This window comes from Cyprinodon variegatus, unplaced genomic scaffold (assembly GCF_000732505.1).
Source record: "Cyprinodon variegatus isolate N-32 unplaced genomic scaffold, C_variegatus-1.0 Scaffold1606, whole genome shotgun sequence".
Lineage (NCBI taxonomy): Eukaryota > Metazoa > Chordata > Actinopteri > Cyprinodontiformes > Cyprinodontidae > Cyprinodon > Cyprinodon variegatus.
This window is the reverse complement of record NW_015152059.1, coordinates 16,420-32,604: the sequence shown is the minus strand read 5'-3', so window position 1 is coordinate 32,604 and position 16,185 is coordinate 16,420. Positions and strand designations below refer to the sequence as shown.

The window sequence follows — 16,185 nt, the reverse complement described above, 5'->3', positions numbered from 1 at the left end:
TTTTTTTTTTTTTTTTTTTTTTTTTTTTTTTTTTTTTTTACTGTTTTCAAGGCTGCAAAAAAAAAAAAAAAATGAAATTGTCTAGAGAGCTGTTCTTAACGAAATTTATTTTTGTTGGTCTTAGACGGCATGAAGGGTGTTTGCCACTGCTTCGTGGTCTGAAGGTCTCTGATCTTTTCAGCAATCTCTTTTCTTATGTCAGGTTCTGAAAACTAAAGTTTCAGTACAGGGTCCATTGATGTTCCACCTGTACTGATCAAGCTGGTCAGCATCTAGTTGTGATTACATTGGTTTGACAAAGAAAGTTGACATGGAATCATCTGTAATCTGAATAATTCAGTTGGAGTTTGATTTAAATCAATGAATATCTTTATCTTCTCATCACAAGGAGCAAAGTTAAGACTTTTAAAATGGTAAAACTTATTTTGGAGTGAAGAGGATGAGGTCAAAAAACTATAATCTTGTTTTTCTCTATATGTCTGCCAAGTTCATGACATGTGCAGCCTTAGCTGTGTTTAGTTTTGACACAAGACACAACTTCTGAAAAAAGTTTTCAAATTAACACAATCAAGCCAGTGCATGTTAAACTATATAAGTATATGTCAATATATATGTATTGCACAGGCTTATTTTTATGTGTAGAAGCGGCCCACACAGCTTTAAACCCTTTGTTTAAGGAATTACTAGCTGTATAGCACATGCTTAACCTGTTTCTTAGGATTTACACAGCAAGGCACAAAGCTTAAAAGGATTTATTAGCAATCTTTATTTTATGTTTCATCTCTTTTTTAAAAGGGATTTTAGTAGTTTATCTTTTGATCAGGTAGGATTGGATATCAGATTAACTTTAGTTAAATCTGGCGATCAACTTTGTTCTACACAACATAAAAAAAGTTCTTACCATGTTTAATCACCCTAGGAAGCAAAATAATTTTAGGTATTGTGAAAAATGTTGGCGATTTTTTTTAAAGACCCGCCCTCTCCACTTTAAAAAACAAAATGCACATGTACAACCCTGAACTTGCTCCCGAGAGGGAACGCCCATTATACGAGAGCGTGCACGAGCCAATTTGTCCTCGTGCTGTTTAAAAGTTGCTGTTCTCATAGCTCATACAAGCTTACTGTGTCTGAATGTCCGCCCTAACCCCTAAATCCCTCAATCATTGTGTAGAGCAGGAACTATATAGTGAAATTTATAGCAAATTCAGTTAACTTACTGTTGGGACAGATGATCATTGCTTTTTGCTACCCATTGGTCACGTAAATCCTCCTCCACTGTGCGGTGCTTGCGCCATCTTTGTCAGTCACCGCTGTCGGGTAGCGACAGCCTATGGCAACAGCGGGCCGCTGTGACAGCAAATCCCATAACGCTTTGCAAGGAGAGCTCTCCGTGCAAAGATTTCCTGGATATATCTGCCTCTTCTGAGGCCTTTTTTTTCTTCTCATACACTTCTTAGACACTTTTTCTCCTACGACCGTAGGCCAGTTTCAAAGAACCGTGGTGAGAAAGGTAAGCCTCAATGACTGGCTGAAACTGTAGCTCACCAGATATACGCCTGAAAGTGCCCATGCACAGAAAAAGCTAGCTGAGGGAACAAGCACATAGGATGGCCTTACATAAACATATTGCCAGAATGACTGGCAATTTGGAGGACCACTTATTGAGATGATCCACCCAGAAATAAAAGATCATCCTCTATACCTTTAAGAAATCTGCTTACTCTAAACCACAAATGGCACAAATCTACCATTTTTTTTGTTTTTGTTAAACCAAACTGATCATTCTGACCTTGGCAGATGGCCGCTCACGCTGAGCCTGGTTGTGTTGGAGGTTTCTTCCTGTTAAAAGTGAGTTTTCCTCTCCACTGACACTGCATGCTTGATTGGTGTTAGGGATTGATTTGCAATGAGTCGATGCAATCAGCTGATTTTCCTGAGATAGAAAACTTTGAACCAATCTGACTATGATCTGGTTGAATTGTCTGTGTCTTTAGATGACATATTCTGAACTGGAACAAAATAACTAAACTGAATGTAATTGAATCAGATTAAATTGGCAAAAATGTTATGTCATCAAATAACTTTCCGACTGTCATATGCTTTTCTGTGAACAACACACACTACTGGTTGTGTGTTACAGTAGGATAACAAAAGAAAGTCTGAACTAGGCTCAAATCATGATATGTTAACTGGGAACACGTATAGAAGATATTCGGAACAAAAAAAAAATCAATCATGACCACAATAAATAGAACTCCAGGTCAAATATATTTTGGTTAAAAACTCTTGGCTTAAGTAGTATAACTGAAGTTAACTAGGCTATTATATGCAGAGGTAAATAGATGAAAATGGTGCAAAGATATCATAGTTCAACATGGATTGTATGTGTGCGAACCAAAGTTTATTCTGAAAAGTTTGGAGTGAGGTCAAGCTTTTAATTAATTTAGAGCAATTGCAAAATTTTTAAACTAAATCACACTTCAATTCCAAGAGGTAAATAAAACATTGCTTGGTCAAATTATATTTTAGGAAATTATTTGTCTAAATCTGAAATTAGTAACCATTTGGACAATGGCATCATCAGTTGTCTGTGATCTCTTCAAATCCCTCCTTTGATGCTCCTTGCATAGCGTTGGATGAACTGGGTGGAGGGGGCTGCAGCTTTTGAAAGAAGCCAGCATTTAAATCAATCCCCAATGTCCATGCTTTTGGTCCAAACATTCTCCAGATATACTTTTTAAGAAATTTGATAAATAGCCTCCAAACCTAAGAACACTGAATCCTCTTTTGCATGTAGATGGCACTGGTACTGCTGGATTTAAGAAAGTAAAAAATAGTAGGATAAATAGTTAAAATGATATGGCGACAATAGAAATGATCTAATCATTGTCCCAAAATCAGAAATAAATGGCTAATTACACATAATCATACTATATCACTAAGCAATTTGAAGATGTACCTCTACGTTTAAATGTCATTTAGTTCGGCATGCTCTCGATATTGAAAGGGAGTGAACACATAAGTTAAAAGGGCTGTTTGAGGCCTTGACATAAAATATTATAGCTGACTATAGATCAAGGAAGTAGATGTCACATAAATAGTAATGTACTTGCTTTAAATGGTATGTATGCAAGTATGAAAGGCATGGCATGTTTATTTGTACAGCATAATTCAGCACGAAGGCAATTTCAAGTGTTTTACATAAATCAAATTATAAATAATAAAATAAAATGGATGGAAAATAAAAGCAGAATAAAAGCAGGTAAAGATAAAAACATGGTACAAGCTGATAGTAAGGCCAATAGCTCAGCCAATAGCTTAACTTGGTCAAAGGCAGTTCTTTTTTTTACTTTGACTTAAAGGGACTCAGGCTTTCAACACTTTTACAGTCTTCTTGGAGTTTGTAAAGATAAGTTAAGCATATAGAAATTAAATGCTGCTTCACTTTTGATGGGAGCAGCAGCCATCTCAAATACTGAAGTTAGGTATGGTCATGTTCCTCTTATTTTCCGAGTTGTAATTCCAGTTTCTCTAAACTTCAACTGAAACCCCTAGGGACATTGGAAATCGAAAAGTCAGAGGAACTTGCCCTCTCACATTGTTCACGTAACATTTAGTCAGTTTTACACTTACAACCTTTTACCTTTAATTATGTTTAGATGCACAATATACGTCATATGACTACTATTACAGTAATCACCTTAACAGCTGTAACAAAGGCTTCTCTTTACACCCTTTACCAACTTTTAGGGAAGTCGAAAACAGGAACACTTTTACTGTTTTCTTGCAATAAATGTAGGTTTACATCACTATTTGTGAAGTTTACAAACAGCCTTTCACTATATTACGTCCACCAACTGGTTTTGGTTTGGGTGTGTGGGAGTATGTATGTAGATATTTGTTGCTGGGGCATTATCCTGCTGGAGGTAGTAATTAGTAAAGTGAGGTCATAAAGACATAGAAATCTTAGGATTTCAGCCATGGGTGGGCTGAGGTTAAAATTAAGCACAGCGGCTTGGTCTGGAGAGGCCTTCATACCGATTGCATGACAAGTGGAACTGTATTATTTGCATATAAAAAGCTTATTTAACAATTAAAAATGCGTAAACTATTTTGCAGTTTAATGAGGCTTACTCAACAAGCAGCTAAACATAAAAAGCAAAGGAAATTATTAAAGAATACCAAAGCTATTTCCTGAGATCTAAACAAATATTTTTTCAACTTGCTTTTACCGTAAATTTCAAAGAGTTTAGGGATAGATATAATCTCAGAAGCTTAAGAGAATAATTTATTGCGATGCAAAGATCTATTATGAATTACCTATCACCATTCCTGCACACCAAACACTTTACCTACTGTAGCTCTATTTTTTATGCTTCCTTACAATACTTAAGCAGATTAATTAGTAATCTGCTTAAGTATTGTATAAGATTGTTAAAAATCTGCATTTATTGGCATAAACTAAGTCTGGGATGGGATGATGGAAATGATAACCAGGCAGTGTTTGCTAACCTGCTGTAGCCATGTTTCTCAGTCTGGTGTCAGGATGGAATGCTCCTGAATCTCCCTATGGCCACCCCACCTTGATTTCAGCTGCATAATTGTTTGAACAATGCTAAAGTAGACAGTACTTTTCACATCAATATATTACCACCACTTTTCCCAAAGCTTTAATACAAAGAGGCAGTGGTGGTCTGGGAGTGGCGGCATAGTGATTAGGGCATTGCGCTTGGATCCCAGAGGTTCTGAGTTCAAGCCCCACTCCCACGGACTGCCAGTCTGGGTCCCTGAGCAAGACCCTTTACCCCTACACTGCTCCCCGGGTGCCGCAAAATGTCAGCCCACTGCTCACCAAAGGGATGGGTTAAATGCAGAGAGGGAATTTCGTTGCTTTGTACTTGTTACAGTGCAACCATAATAAAGTTGAATTTTATTCTATGTATCTATGATTTCAGGGTTGATTATTTATCCTACCATAGTTTTAGTTTCCTTTTTAGAGTCCTTTTCCTGACAACTCTCATTCAATAGAAGAAAGGCTTGGATTTTAAAATAACAGCAGATCAGTAGTTTCTCCATACTTTTTCCATCACGCTTATTCCCAGGAGGGTCGTGAGGGGTGCCGGTGCCAATCTCCAGTTGTCTATGGGCGAGAGGCGGGATACACCCTGGACAGGTCACCAGTCCCTCGCAGGGTAACACAGAGACACACAGGACAAACAACCATTCATGCAGACACTCACACCTAAGGAGAATTTAGAGAAGCTAACAGTCATGTTTTTGGATTGTGGGAGGAAGCCGGAGTACCAGGAAAGAGAACCCGCAAATGCTCAGGGAAAACATGCAAAGTCCATGCAGAAGGACTCTGGGCTGGGAATCGAATCCAGAAACTTCTTGCTGCAAGGCAGCAGTGCTAACCATCAGCAGTTTCTAAAACTCTCAATTTTACAATACAAAAGAACTTAAACACCCTTTTTCCCCTCATTCTGAGACCCGTTTTAAACTATAGCAAGTTAACTTATTTTTATCTAGGTTGGTGACACCTGCACTGCAGTTTTTGTTACCAGGTAACTGTAGAGCTCTACCTATAAGATGCCTTAAAAGCTAATATTTTCTTAGAATGACATTGTATACATTACCAGCTGATAATTCCCCCAAAACAATAGTACATTCTAAGCCCTTTATTTAAGCAAACACTGAAACTATTTAGGAGTTATGTTTTTAATATAGCAAATAGATAAATAGATGTTTTAATTAGGACTCATATAGAAGTAGAGCGAACACACATAAATTCATGCAAAGAATGAAGGACACTTTACATATTATGTAGGACATTTTTCCAGAGTGTAACCTGAAGCAATGAGTTTAGTTATATTAGCACCAGACAGAAAGACAGTATTGCAACTTAAACTCACCGGACATAACCTGTAACATGACACAGCAAAGAATCCTTTTAGATATAGTGCAAGTATTAATGTTTCTAATAGTGCTTAAAGCAGTCTTATAAAAGAGACCCACAAAGTTTATTTTTGTTTTACAAAATATATATACAAAATATATAACTATAAATATATGGTTACTATTAATCTTTGAGCAACTTAACAAAGCCTAAAATATGTGGTTATATATCTTCAGATTTTCCTGGAGTAGAAGTTGGGAAGAGCAATGTGTATGCTGGAGGAGCATCATTTGTCTGAGACAGAAAGTCTGCATTCATCTCAGGAGCAGAGGGATTCAGATTGAAAGAGGGAGCTGAAGGAGACACAGAGGCAAATGCAGGCTGGTTCGGAGGGCTCGAAGTTGGCATGGAGAACGCAAGGACAGGCGGTGGATATTGAAGTCCGGAAAAGGACGATGAAAACGGAGATCCATAGGGAGAAGGCTCCAGGGGCACTGGGTTGGTGTGAGCCCTGAAGGTGGGTGGTGGCTGGTAAGGATATGCACCTGGTGGACCACTATAGACCTGTGGGTCAGTAGGGTATGTGGGTGGTGGTACATAAGGACTTTTGGCATCTGGGTAACCATGAGAACCTGGATATGGTGGTGCAGGATAAGGTGCAACAGGAGGAGGAAAGTCGCTGTTAGTTGGACCACCATAAACCCCAGCAGGGTAAGGGTCCAAGGAGCCATTAAGTTGAGCACCAAACATAGGATGAGCAATAACCACTGGGAAGGCTATCTCTGGATCAAAGGCAAAGCTGATGTCCAGATACACCTATGAAAAAACATGTATACCTATTAAGAAGATGACATTTCACATACAAAAGCATCAAATTACAATTGAGGTTAAAAAAGGGAAAACGTTATAGTAACAAAGGCTTTAAAAATAAAGTTGTTCTTTTTTCCCACGCATTTAGTGGCCATAAGCCCCATTTATTATCACGACTTCCCATAGGTGAACCCAGTATTCAGCCAGACACAGAGTTACGTTTGAAGAGTTTCTTGAAGGAGTGAATAATGGCAGATGAAGCATGCAAAACAGACACTGACTTGGCAGAGGAATTCTGGTTGACTGTGCTGGTCTGCAGAGAACCAGGAGATGTATATGTTGACAGATTCAAAAGGCAGTGTGGACTGGAGAACCACCAGTTCTCCAGTCCACACTGCCTGCGACCAGACTGCCACCAGACATCGGTCCGAGCACGCAAAACTGAACCGGATCGAGCCAGACACAATTGAAATGTGCTAAACTGGTATTAGTTCATCAGTAGGGCTTAGTTTAGTTAGCTTCGTTCTGGCTCGGTTCTCAGATAATGCAGATAACGCACATAAGCAAACTGGGTCATCTCCGTACAGTCAGCCTCTGTTATCATGAAATTTCACACATTCATAAAAATACTAGCTTCCCTACCTCGCCACACGATTTCCAATGAGAATTCTGCTTAGCAGTGTGATGAACATCAATATTTGTTAGTTCCCTGCATCTGTAAACCCCCGATTAGACTATCTTTTGTCGTATCCACTTCTCAAAAGTCGACTCTGTCAAGTAAAATTCATCAAAGGTTGCCTTCTTCGCCTGACTCTCGCCGAGTCCTACAGATGAACTAGTAGCGTGGTTCGGTTGTGTCTGGCACGGTCCAGGTCAGTTGTGCGTGTCATTTACACTAAACCGTTACCTCGGTTACCATGCTCGGACCGATCTCGACACAGTTTCAGCAGGGTAGTGTAAATGGGGCTAAAGATACATACCTTTAACTGGTGTGTCACTGAGATTATATCACAGTTCTCGATTGAAGGCATCTCATCAGTGGGAATCTTCAGCGCACACTTTACCTCTTGCTGGGTGTGAGGTGTAATGACCTTATCAACCATTTTTTCAACAGTTTTCATCGTACTTTTGGATTTTCCATTGGCAAAAAACTTAAAAGTCCGTATCAAACTAAATTTGGGAGTCATGTTTCTTGAGGAGGCATTGTCGACTTTTGCAAATATATGCATGGTTTCACCTATGAGTAGAAAAAAAGCATTTTTAATTGTTAAAGTTTCTCAAAGTAACAAATAGGGCTGGGCGATAATTCAATAATGATATATATCGATCGATAGACGTGTGGCGCAATAGAAAAAAAGAGAGTCGATAAAAGTTCGATAAAAAAAGAAACACAGTTTTCCTTCCTTCTCATTGTAGCCTAGCATGTAGCTTTATGCTAGTCACTACTTCCTCCCAACCAATCACAATCGCGGACCCAGGCACGCCGTCACAAAGCGCCGCCCTCTCAAACCACAACACAGAGCACATGAAGATGTCGCAGCAAGGAGAGGTGGAGGAAATTGTTCCAAAGAAGGGTTTTTGTAGTTTGCCAGTTTGGCAGTATTTCGGTCATGGCAAGTCGGGCAAAAAACAAACCACAGTCATCTGTAAAATGTGTAGGGAACCAGTGAAAACGAAGTCTGATAACACAACCAACTTTTTTTTTTTTTTTTATCATCTCAGCCTATAACACCCGCAGGAGTACGAGCTGTGTAGGCCCCGACGCTGCTCTCCTCCGAGGAATCTTCGGGAAAATATATATATATTTTCAGTTCTGGGCAGTTTCCCACGTAGAGAGAGAAAAATGAGAGAATTGAGAGAAAAATGCTGAGGGGCCAGCAACTTCAAAGTAATAACTCAGGTTAAAGCAGGAATGGGGGCGGCGGCGGCGGTGGGGGGGCATTTATTTATTTGTTATATTTATTTTGGTCACTTTTCTGGTCACTTTAGTTAATTCTTTGTCAGTATTTAATAACATAACCCAGGTCTCTTAAGTTATTTTTCTTTAAAACAATTCTGTTATGGTTAAAAAAGTTGGTTAAATAAAGATTTAATTGGAAGTCTGTGTTTGTGTTCTTTATTAAAATTAAATCATTTAGCAATATTCTAAAAAGTCCAGGCAGAGCTGCACATAAAATATGGTTTCAAATCTTTTCAATAATTATCGATATCGATCAATATGCATTTTTTTTTATCGATAAGCTTTTTTCTATATCGCCCAGCCCTAGTAACAAATTCAAATAATTTCACAAAACTCAAGCTTAGACCCTAAGCCAATATAGATCCTACAACAAATAAGCAGGATAATAAAATTCATTATAACCATATACCCATCACCTACTTAGCATTTACTATCTTAACATAGCTAATGGTGTGTGAATTTTACCACTTATGCTGCGGTATGATTCTTAATATTCTGATTATGACAGATGGACTAGTAAAGTATATGCAAATTCATAAATCTGCTGTTAATTAATAACATTCTCAACCTTGAGAAACACCTCAGACCAAACACAAAATTTGAAACAACCACCTCTATTTTGGGAATGGTGTCCCTTTGCTGATATATGGCAATGTATTTTTTTTGTATCAACAAATGCCATTTGATAATATGGCCAAAACATTTGGTTTACCGTACATATTTTTCCTCATCCTGTCATAGTGAACATTATTTTCTCCATCTTTCATTCTGCTTAAAAAAGCTAATCTTCGCAGCCTCCTACACTTAAAGAGTGGTCAAATCATGGTACTTTCTTATGATACATAATAATGCAATGTCAATGTGCATAGGACAGTAGTTGAAGAATTTATGGTTTTGACGCTGTGTTAAGAAGATACTGATTTTTGCAATCTCTGATTGGTGATTGGCATTTCTACTTCCAACTCTACTCCTTAAGGGCAAGATATAATCTTGCATTGGGTTGTCGTGCTGGAATGTGAATGCAATGCGCAAGCTCATAGAAGTGCTGTACATGTTTATAGTTGATACAGAGGTACCGTAGGTGCACTACTCTCAAAAACCACAGAGGGGCAGGACTTGGCACTACCCGATCCTACCGGAAGCATGATCCACACCATCAACTCATTTGTACGTATTTAACCAGATATACATCTGGATTTCCATAAATAATGTAATTATGGTATTAAAATTACTTATTTCTATCCTTAACCCACCAAATAATGCTAATACACAATCTTAAAAAATGTTTTATGACTTTTCTGAGAAAATGTAGATGCTTTTTACATATTTTCTGTTAAACTGCTTGTGTGACGTTATAATCAGACATGCACAGCGCGGTCAGGCAAAACATTATTAAACCATGTTAATCTGCATTTTAGTGTTTTCTCTTTTTAGGTTACATACTATATAGCATAAAGTTAACACGAATGTAAAACATAAAACTCAAAACGACTAGATCTATGTTTAAATCCAATGCTGAAATAGTTAGCTCCCGGAAGTAGCATAGGATCGTGTTTCCGGTACCTGAACTGCTGAACTGCCCTGGGAAGGCATGTAAGTCAAATGGCCGTTAAGCTCATAAAAAATAGCCATATCTGCCTTTTTTTTCAGCGTAATGGCAACTTTTTTGAGAGTAATGGCCCACAATACAATGTTAAAATACACAGGCGAGAAATCTAACATGGTCGGAAAAACTAAATACGTATTTGAGACTTTTCAGAGGGAAAAGTCTCAAATACGGGAAAATAATTACCACAGTCTTTATAACTCTTTTCCACTGACAAAAGACAATGTTAAAACCTATGAACAATCGGTTCTTAGTGGCAGTGGGAAAGGCTCAATGTCGATCCATGTCAAAGGACAACTCAGCTAACCTATCATTGAAAGGAATCAACTACCTGGGGTGTAAGCCGTCTTGTTAACAGTGGCATCTAAATGCACTTGTCCTTTGGAGAAAAGCCCCATCCTCTTCTCAGTGGAACCAGTTTGCTCATTCTGAAGGTCAGAAAACAAACAACCAAAAAAATGAATTATATAAAAAAAACACCAAAACAATGTGAACAACAAATGTTGTAAAAGTTCACCTGAAGAGCTTTTAAGAGAGTATTGAGTTGAATCTAGGCAGAGCTGTATTACTACCCAGGTTGTTCTTGTAAAATGGAATTGTAATAGACAGAAATGAAGATTTCTAAGGACAAAGTCTAAAAATTGAGAGGAAGTGTCCCTGAAGCTAGATTACAAATGGCTTACCAAATTTTTATTAACAATACCACAGCAATAAAGGTTAATGGTAATATCTAGTAAATTACTTGTACTTATATAGAGCTTTTTCAAGTCAGGAGACTTGATAAAAGCTCTTTAAACTAGATTCAGTCTTTCACCCATTCACACACAGATGGTGGAAAGCTACATTGTTGCCACAGCTGCACTGGGGCTCACTGACAGTTTTATTTTGCCCAAGAACACAACAACAAAGGAAAAAGGAGCAGCAGGTTGAACTGACACCCTCCAGTTGCAGGGCAAACTCCTGCATCTGATGCCACTGTAGCCCAGATGTCTGTAAAGCAAAAAAATAATAATCCCCAACATGTAATAGAGATTTTTAAAAATGGGATTGCAGAGTAACTCATTATAGATCAGTTGATCTTGTTTATTAAATAAAGCTTGTTTGCATGGACTGAGATGCTAGAAGAGCCCAAAACAAAAGTAAATAGATTATCTATTTGTTTGATTCATTTGTCTTTAATAACTTTAATTAATTATCGTAATAAAACCAATAAAGGAATTATTTTTCTGTATGCCTATTATGTAAATAGTTTGAGGAAACATGTTACAATCTCCAATGTATTCCATCGATGTCCTACAATTTGTTGTCCCCAAAATATGATACAAGCTGCTGCCCTCTTTGTCAGGTTGCAAAAGAGATTTTGAATAACATTTGGACTAACCTGGCTTAATAAAGGCTTAATACATAAAATGGCTGATTCAGTCTACTCTTCTTACTGTAACCTTACAGTATAGGTACATTAAAACTCTTGACCCTACATGATTATTTAGACAGTCATCTTGGATGTCTTTTTGTTGAGTGACTTTAGCTTATTCCTATTTGTCTAGTTTAATTGACATGATATTGGTGAAAAAAAATGATTAATAATCTGCCACTGTGCTTATTTTCTGAGCATAATGAATATAATACGCACTAAAAGGGTCCTGAAGTTGGAAAACGACTTGGAAACAAATTTGAACTCCTTTTGTGCAGTGGAATCTATCCTCCAGCTCCTGGATAGTTTGGCCTCCAGTTTGTAGACAATTATTCCGTGAGTTCCTCTGAAAGACGATGGCATGTTTCTGCATAACAGACATGATGGTGATTTAATGATAAGTGAATTAATATAATGCCATATATTCATTCATATGCTCCAATCAGAGGTGGAAAGGGTAGCTAAAGCTTGTACTGGAATAAGAGCAATGATACTTCGTTACTTGTTTACTCAGGTAAGCAAGACTATAAAATGACCAAAAAGTATTTACTCAAGTACTGAGTACTTGTTAAAAATATGTGTAAATGAGGTTATCAGACAAACATATGACATCATCTTAAATTTTTTTAATTTGAAAGAATAAAATCAAAATGAGTAAAAATAAATAGTCAGAAAAAGTAAGGGTGGACAAAACATGGAAGGATGAGCTAAATATATGAATAAAAAAAATAAATTAGCATCTTATTTCACAAAATAAAGATTATTAACAAATTTTAAACCCCACTTTAAAATAAACTATAAGAATTGGTGTACGTTTGATGCTATTTTCATTAAAACCTATTTACATTTTCATTTCAGGAACTACAGAGTGTGTAGAAATCCAGACAGTACCTTAGCAGTAGGTTCTCTGTTATTGGAAACCACCTTACCAATGTGCCACATGAAACTGTTGCAAGGTGTTTATCTTGACAACCACACTGTTTTGTGAGAAGAATTTGAAATGTGGAAGTTAAAGAAAATGTTTTGTCAGTGTATTGTGTAGTACTTACTCAGATGGGATCCTAAAGCTGAAGTTGTAGACATGGTTCCCTTCTGGCAAAACAGTCTCTGGAAATGCAGATATAAAACAGGATATATTTAGTTTAATTAATTTATACCTTTAATTTTCCTGCACACTAATGGAATAAGGATGCATAAAACTTCCATTGATGCAATTTTGTCCCTTTTAATGGTCCTTCCTGAAACAACTGAGTGGTGTGGCATAAAACCTTTTCCCCCTCATAGTATCTCGTGGATCAAGGATTCAGCCAAGCCCTCCACATGCAGGCTATATATCGGAACCAGTTCAATAACCGAGTTATTAACTGGGTTAGCTCTGGCGCACTCTGAGTTCCCAGTGTGCAGATATGAAAAAACTGGCAGCGGCCCACTCGCACTAAATAAAGCGCTATTCGACCCATAAAGTTCTACTTCTTCTTTGAAATATTCTCTTTCCCTTAGTGTCTCTGTCCTGATTTGGATGCAGCGCGAGGTGCGCTGGCAGAACCGAAGCACTGAGTGAACGAAGAACTGGATGAGGAGTTGGGTGGCGTTCGGTAGGGGTGGGTCCAGGACGCTGGATTTGCCGTTGAGCCCCTCCGAGGTGTCATGGGCTTAAATCAACGAAACACCAGTGAAAGGGGGGTGCCCATTTGACAACCTTCTGAGCCTACCCAACTCCGATTCCAGTCACAGAGACCTAGTGGTGCCTTGAGGGAAGGAAAGAGAGAGAGAGAGAGCAATGCCACTGGCCCACAGATGGTGCAGGGGCAAGTACCTGTAAAATTGGGCCAGTTGCGATATCCCTTATCGTATTTTGCATATTCCTTTCTGGCAGACCCAGTGACCACTTGGAAAGACAAGTTGGCAACCGAGGAAGAACGGTGACAGCGAGGAAAGACTGCTGACATCTGGGAAAGACCAGAGCTGGGGTGTGGCGGCTTGGCAGGCCAACCACACTCTCCGTGAGGAGAAAACCCAAACAACCGCTATGGAAAGGTATATTACAAGATACCCCCGGGGCCGAGCGAGAGCGGGGGAGGATGATCGACCCACAGGACAGAACAACGTTATGACCACCATCAACGGACAAACGACTACGGAACAGCCAAGCGATTTATCCCGGGTCAGTAGATGTGGGAAGAAATGCAAAAATGAGAAAGGGCTGAAGATACATCAGACAAGGATGAAGTGCTTACAACCTGAAAGTAATGTGCAACGCACAGGGAAACCTGGTGAGACGGAGGAGAGGCCGGGGCAGGACACAAACCACAGTCTCCAGAATCTCCAGGCACATGACGAGGAGGGAAGCAGGAGCAGCATCGCTGATGTGACGGAGGCAGCAAGGCAACAGAGTGAGAGTGAAGTGACTCAGTATAACAGGCAGCTTGTGCAGATCACTTGTGAAGGAGACGTCCGGAAACAACGTGTAAACTGGCCAAATGCAGCTGCAACAAAAGAATTGGAGATGTTTGATCGCGACGTGGACCAGGTGCTGGAAGCAGCCACTGCAGGAGATGTGGGGAAGAAGCTCAAGGCCATGTCCTCTATAATCTGGAGCATGGGTGCTGAGCGCTTCGGAAGGAAAGAGCTGAAAGGCAGAGCAGACACCCAGCTCAAAGAGAATAGACGCCTGAAGGAGATAGCAACCCTGAGAGGNGTTCCAAGTATCCGGTTCAATCCCCACAGCCTCCATTCTGGGTCCCTGAACAAGACCCTTAACCCCACAGTGCACAAAGGTCAATTTCTCCAGTGTGAGATTAATAAATAAAAAAATAAAAAAGAGAATCAGAGTTTTTAAGAGAAAAGGTACTAAGAATATTAGTACTGTAAAGGGACATTTCCAAAAACTCAGGATGAGTTTCACTGTAATGATGGCAAAAGTAGCAGCTGCAGTCAATGTCTTTGTGAAGAGATTGCTTTGCTGGATAGTCCATTTGATATTGGGTCCAGTAATGAATGACAAAAGCACAGTAGCAATGTATTTTTGAAATAAAGCTGTTTTTTGTTACACGTGGAAGAGTTAAGCAGATCTACCCACAACAGTCTCAAAAATTGATAAAGAAAAAGTAACCAGCCTCTCATCAAAAGCATCAAATATACCAGAAACAATATATTTCAGCAAATTCTTATCTTCTTGGGTTAAAGTTGGTTCTATTATGAATTTAACTGTAATAACAAATACAACCGCTTGTATTCATCAAAGGCTGTGAGGCATTTCTCTCTTTATGCGGAAATCTACCTTGTCTTGGGGTATAAATAGGGTCCGGTCAGCCAATTAGGAATTAAAGAGGAATGTTTCGCACCCCAACATCTTCAAAGAGAGGGAGAGAGAGGGAGGGGGGTTAACGGGGACTGTTTGGGGCATTTGTTAATGAAAGATTGAAAACTTAGGTAGACCAAAAAAATAAAATTAAAATAAAAAGCAACAAGCATGCGGTGAACTGTAGGCCTACCCTCTGAGTCTTCTGGGATTAAAAACTGTTTCAGTTTAAAATATCTCCGGTGCGCTGAGTATGTGTGCGTCGTGTCGCCTCTCTCTTCGGTCCAGTGCACATTAGCGTCCCCTTTAGCCTTCACAAACAGACGCTTAGCTTTGGTTGCCTTGGATAAGGACAGAATCACTTGTCCAATTATAGTGTCTCCCTCTGAAAAAGTCTGGTCTACGTTTAGCGCTTCGCAGCTGATAGTAAAACTACTCACTGCAGGCATCGTTTCACAAAGAAAAAATAGGAAGAGCCCGAAACAGAACTGCACAATAACTCAGGGAGCGTTTTTTTCTGCTAAAACGGTCTGTCTAATTTCTGAGAACGACGGAAAAGACATGCCAAGAACATGCATTTATTATTTTTTTTTTTATAACAGACCTCTACAGCCTCCCCGCCCCTACAAGGACGCGATTTACAGGAAGCATATTCAGAAGTATGGAAGACCAAAGGTGCCACCACCCATTAAAATACACCCTCTCTATTTTACATAAAAAGTAATTGAATGAAAAATAAATCTATATTTAATAAAATATAAAAAATATTGAACACATGAAAAGAATCCTATGTAATGTTAATTAAACTTTAATTCATATGACAAAAGCCATGTAATCCTTTTTTTTAGTCACATAAATATTCACATTTAAAAACTAAATACATTATGGAAATGGAAATAATTTGAAAATACCCATTAACCTGTGTGGTAATTGAACATAATGTTCATGTGCCAAGCGATGTCAGCTCTGTCCACTTAGTTTGATATGCATGCCAGACAGCTAAACAAATTCATGATGTGCTACAACACAAGAATATGAAATAATGAAGTGGGTATAAAAAAAATAAATAAAAATGTTTTTGCAATACATATAACCAGATTTTATTGAATAATTTATGTTTGATTCTAAATCTTTAAAAGATAAGTGTTATGATTTAATTTTCTATTGTATCTATTTCCTTTTTAAAAATGCTTTTGAT

General features: G+C 38.5%; 1 protein-coding gene across 2 annotated transcripts in view; it reads right to left on the bottom strand.

The window, feature by feature from the left end:
• Nucleotides 1–15,604, bottom strand: part of LOC107104074 (arrestin domain-containing protein 3-like) — a 32,002-nt gene extending 16,398 nt beyond the window's left edge. The window contains exons 1-6 of one of the 2 annotated variants that reach the window (XM_015403991.1): nt 15,181–15,604; nt 12,736–12,793; nt 11,906–12,053; nt 10,604–10,700; nt 7,687–7,943; nt 5,693–6,712 (exon numbers count right to left, since the gene is read on the bottom strand). In XM_015403991.1, coding sequence (XP_015259477.1) covers nt 6,119–6,712; nt 7,687–7,943; nt 10,604–10,700; nt 11,906–12,053; nt 12,736–12,793; nt 15,181–15,436 — 1,410 coding nt within the window. In that variant the 5' untranslated portion in view covers nt 15,437–15,604 and the 3' untranslated portion in view covers nt 5,693–6,118. Of the gene's footprint in view, nt 1–5,692; nt 6,713–7,686; nt 7,944–10,603; nt 10,701–11,905; nt 12,054–12,735; nt 12,794–15,180 lie in introns of those variants that run through there. The other variant, XM_015403990.1, reaches the window with a different exon arrangement.
• Between the last annotated feature and the right edge of the window lie 581 nt (nt 15,605–16,185).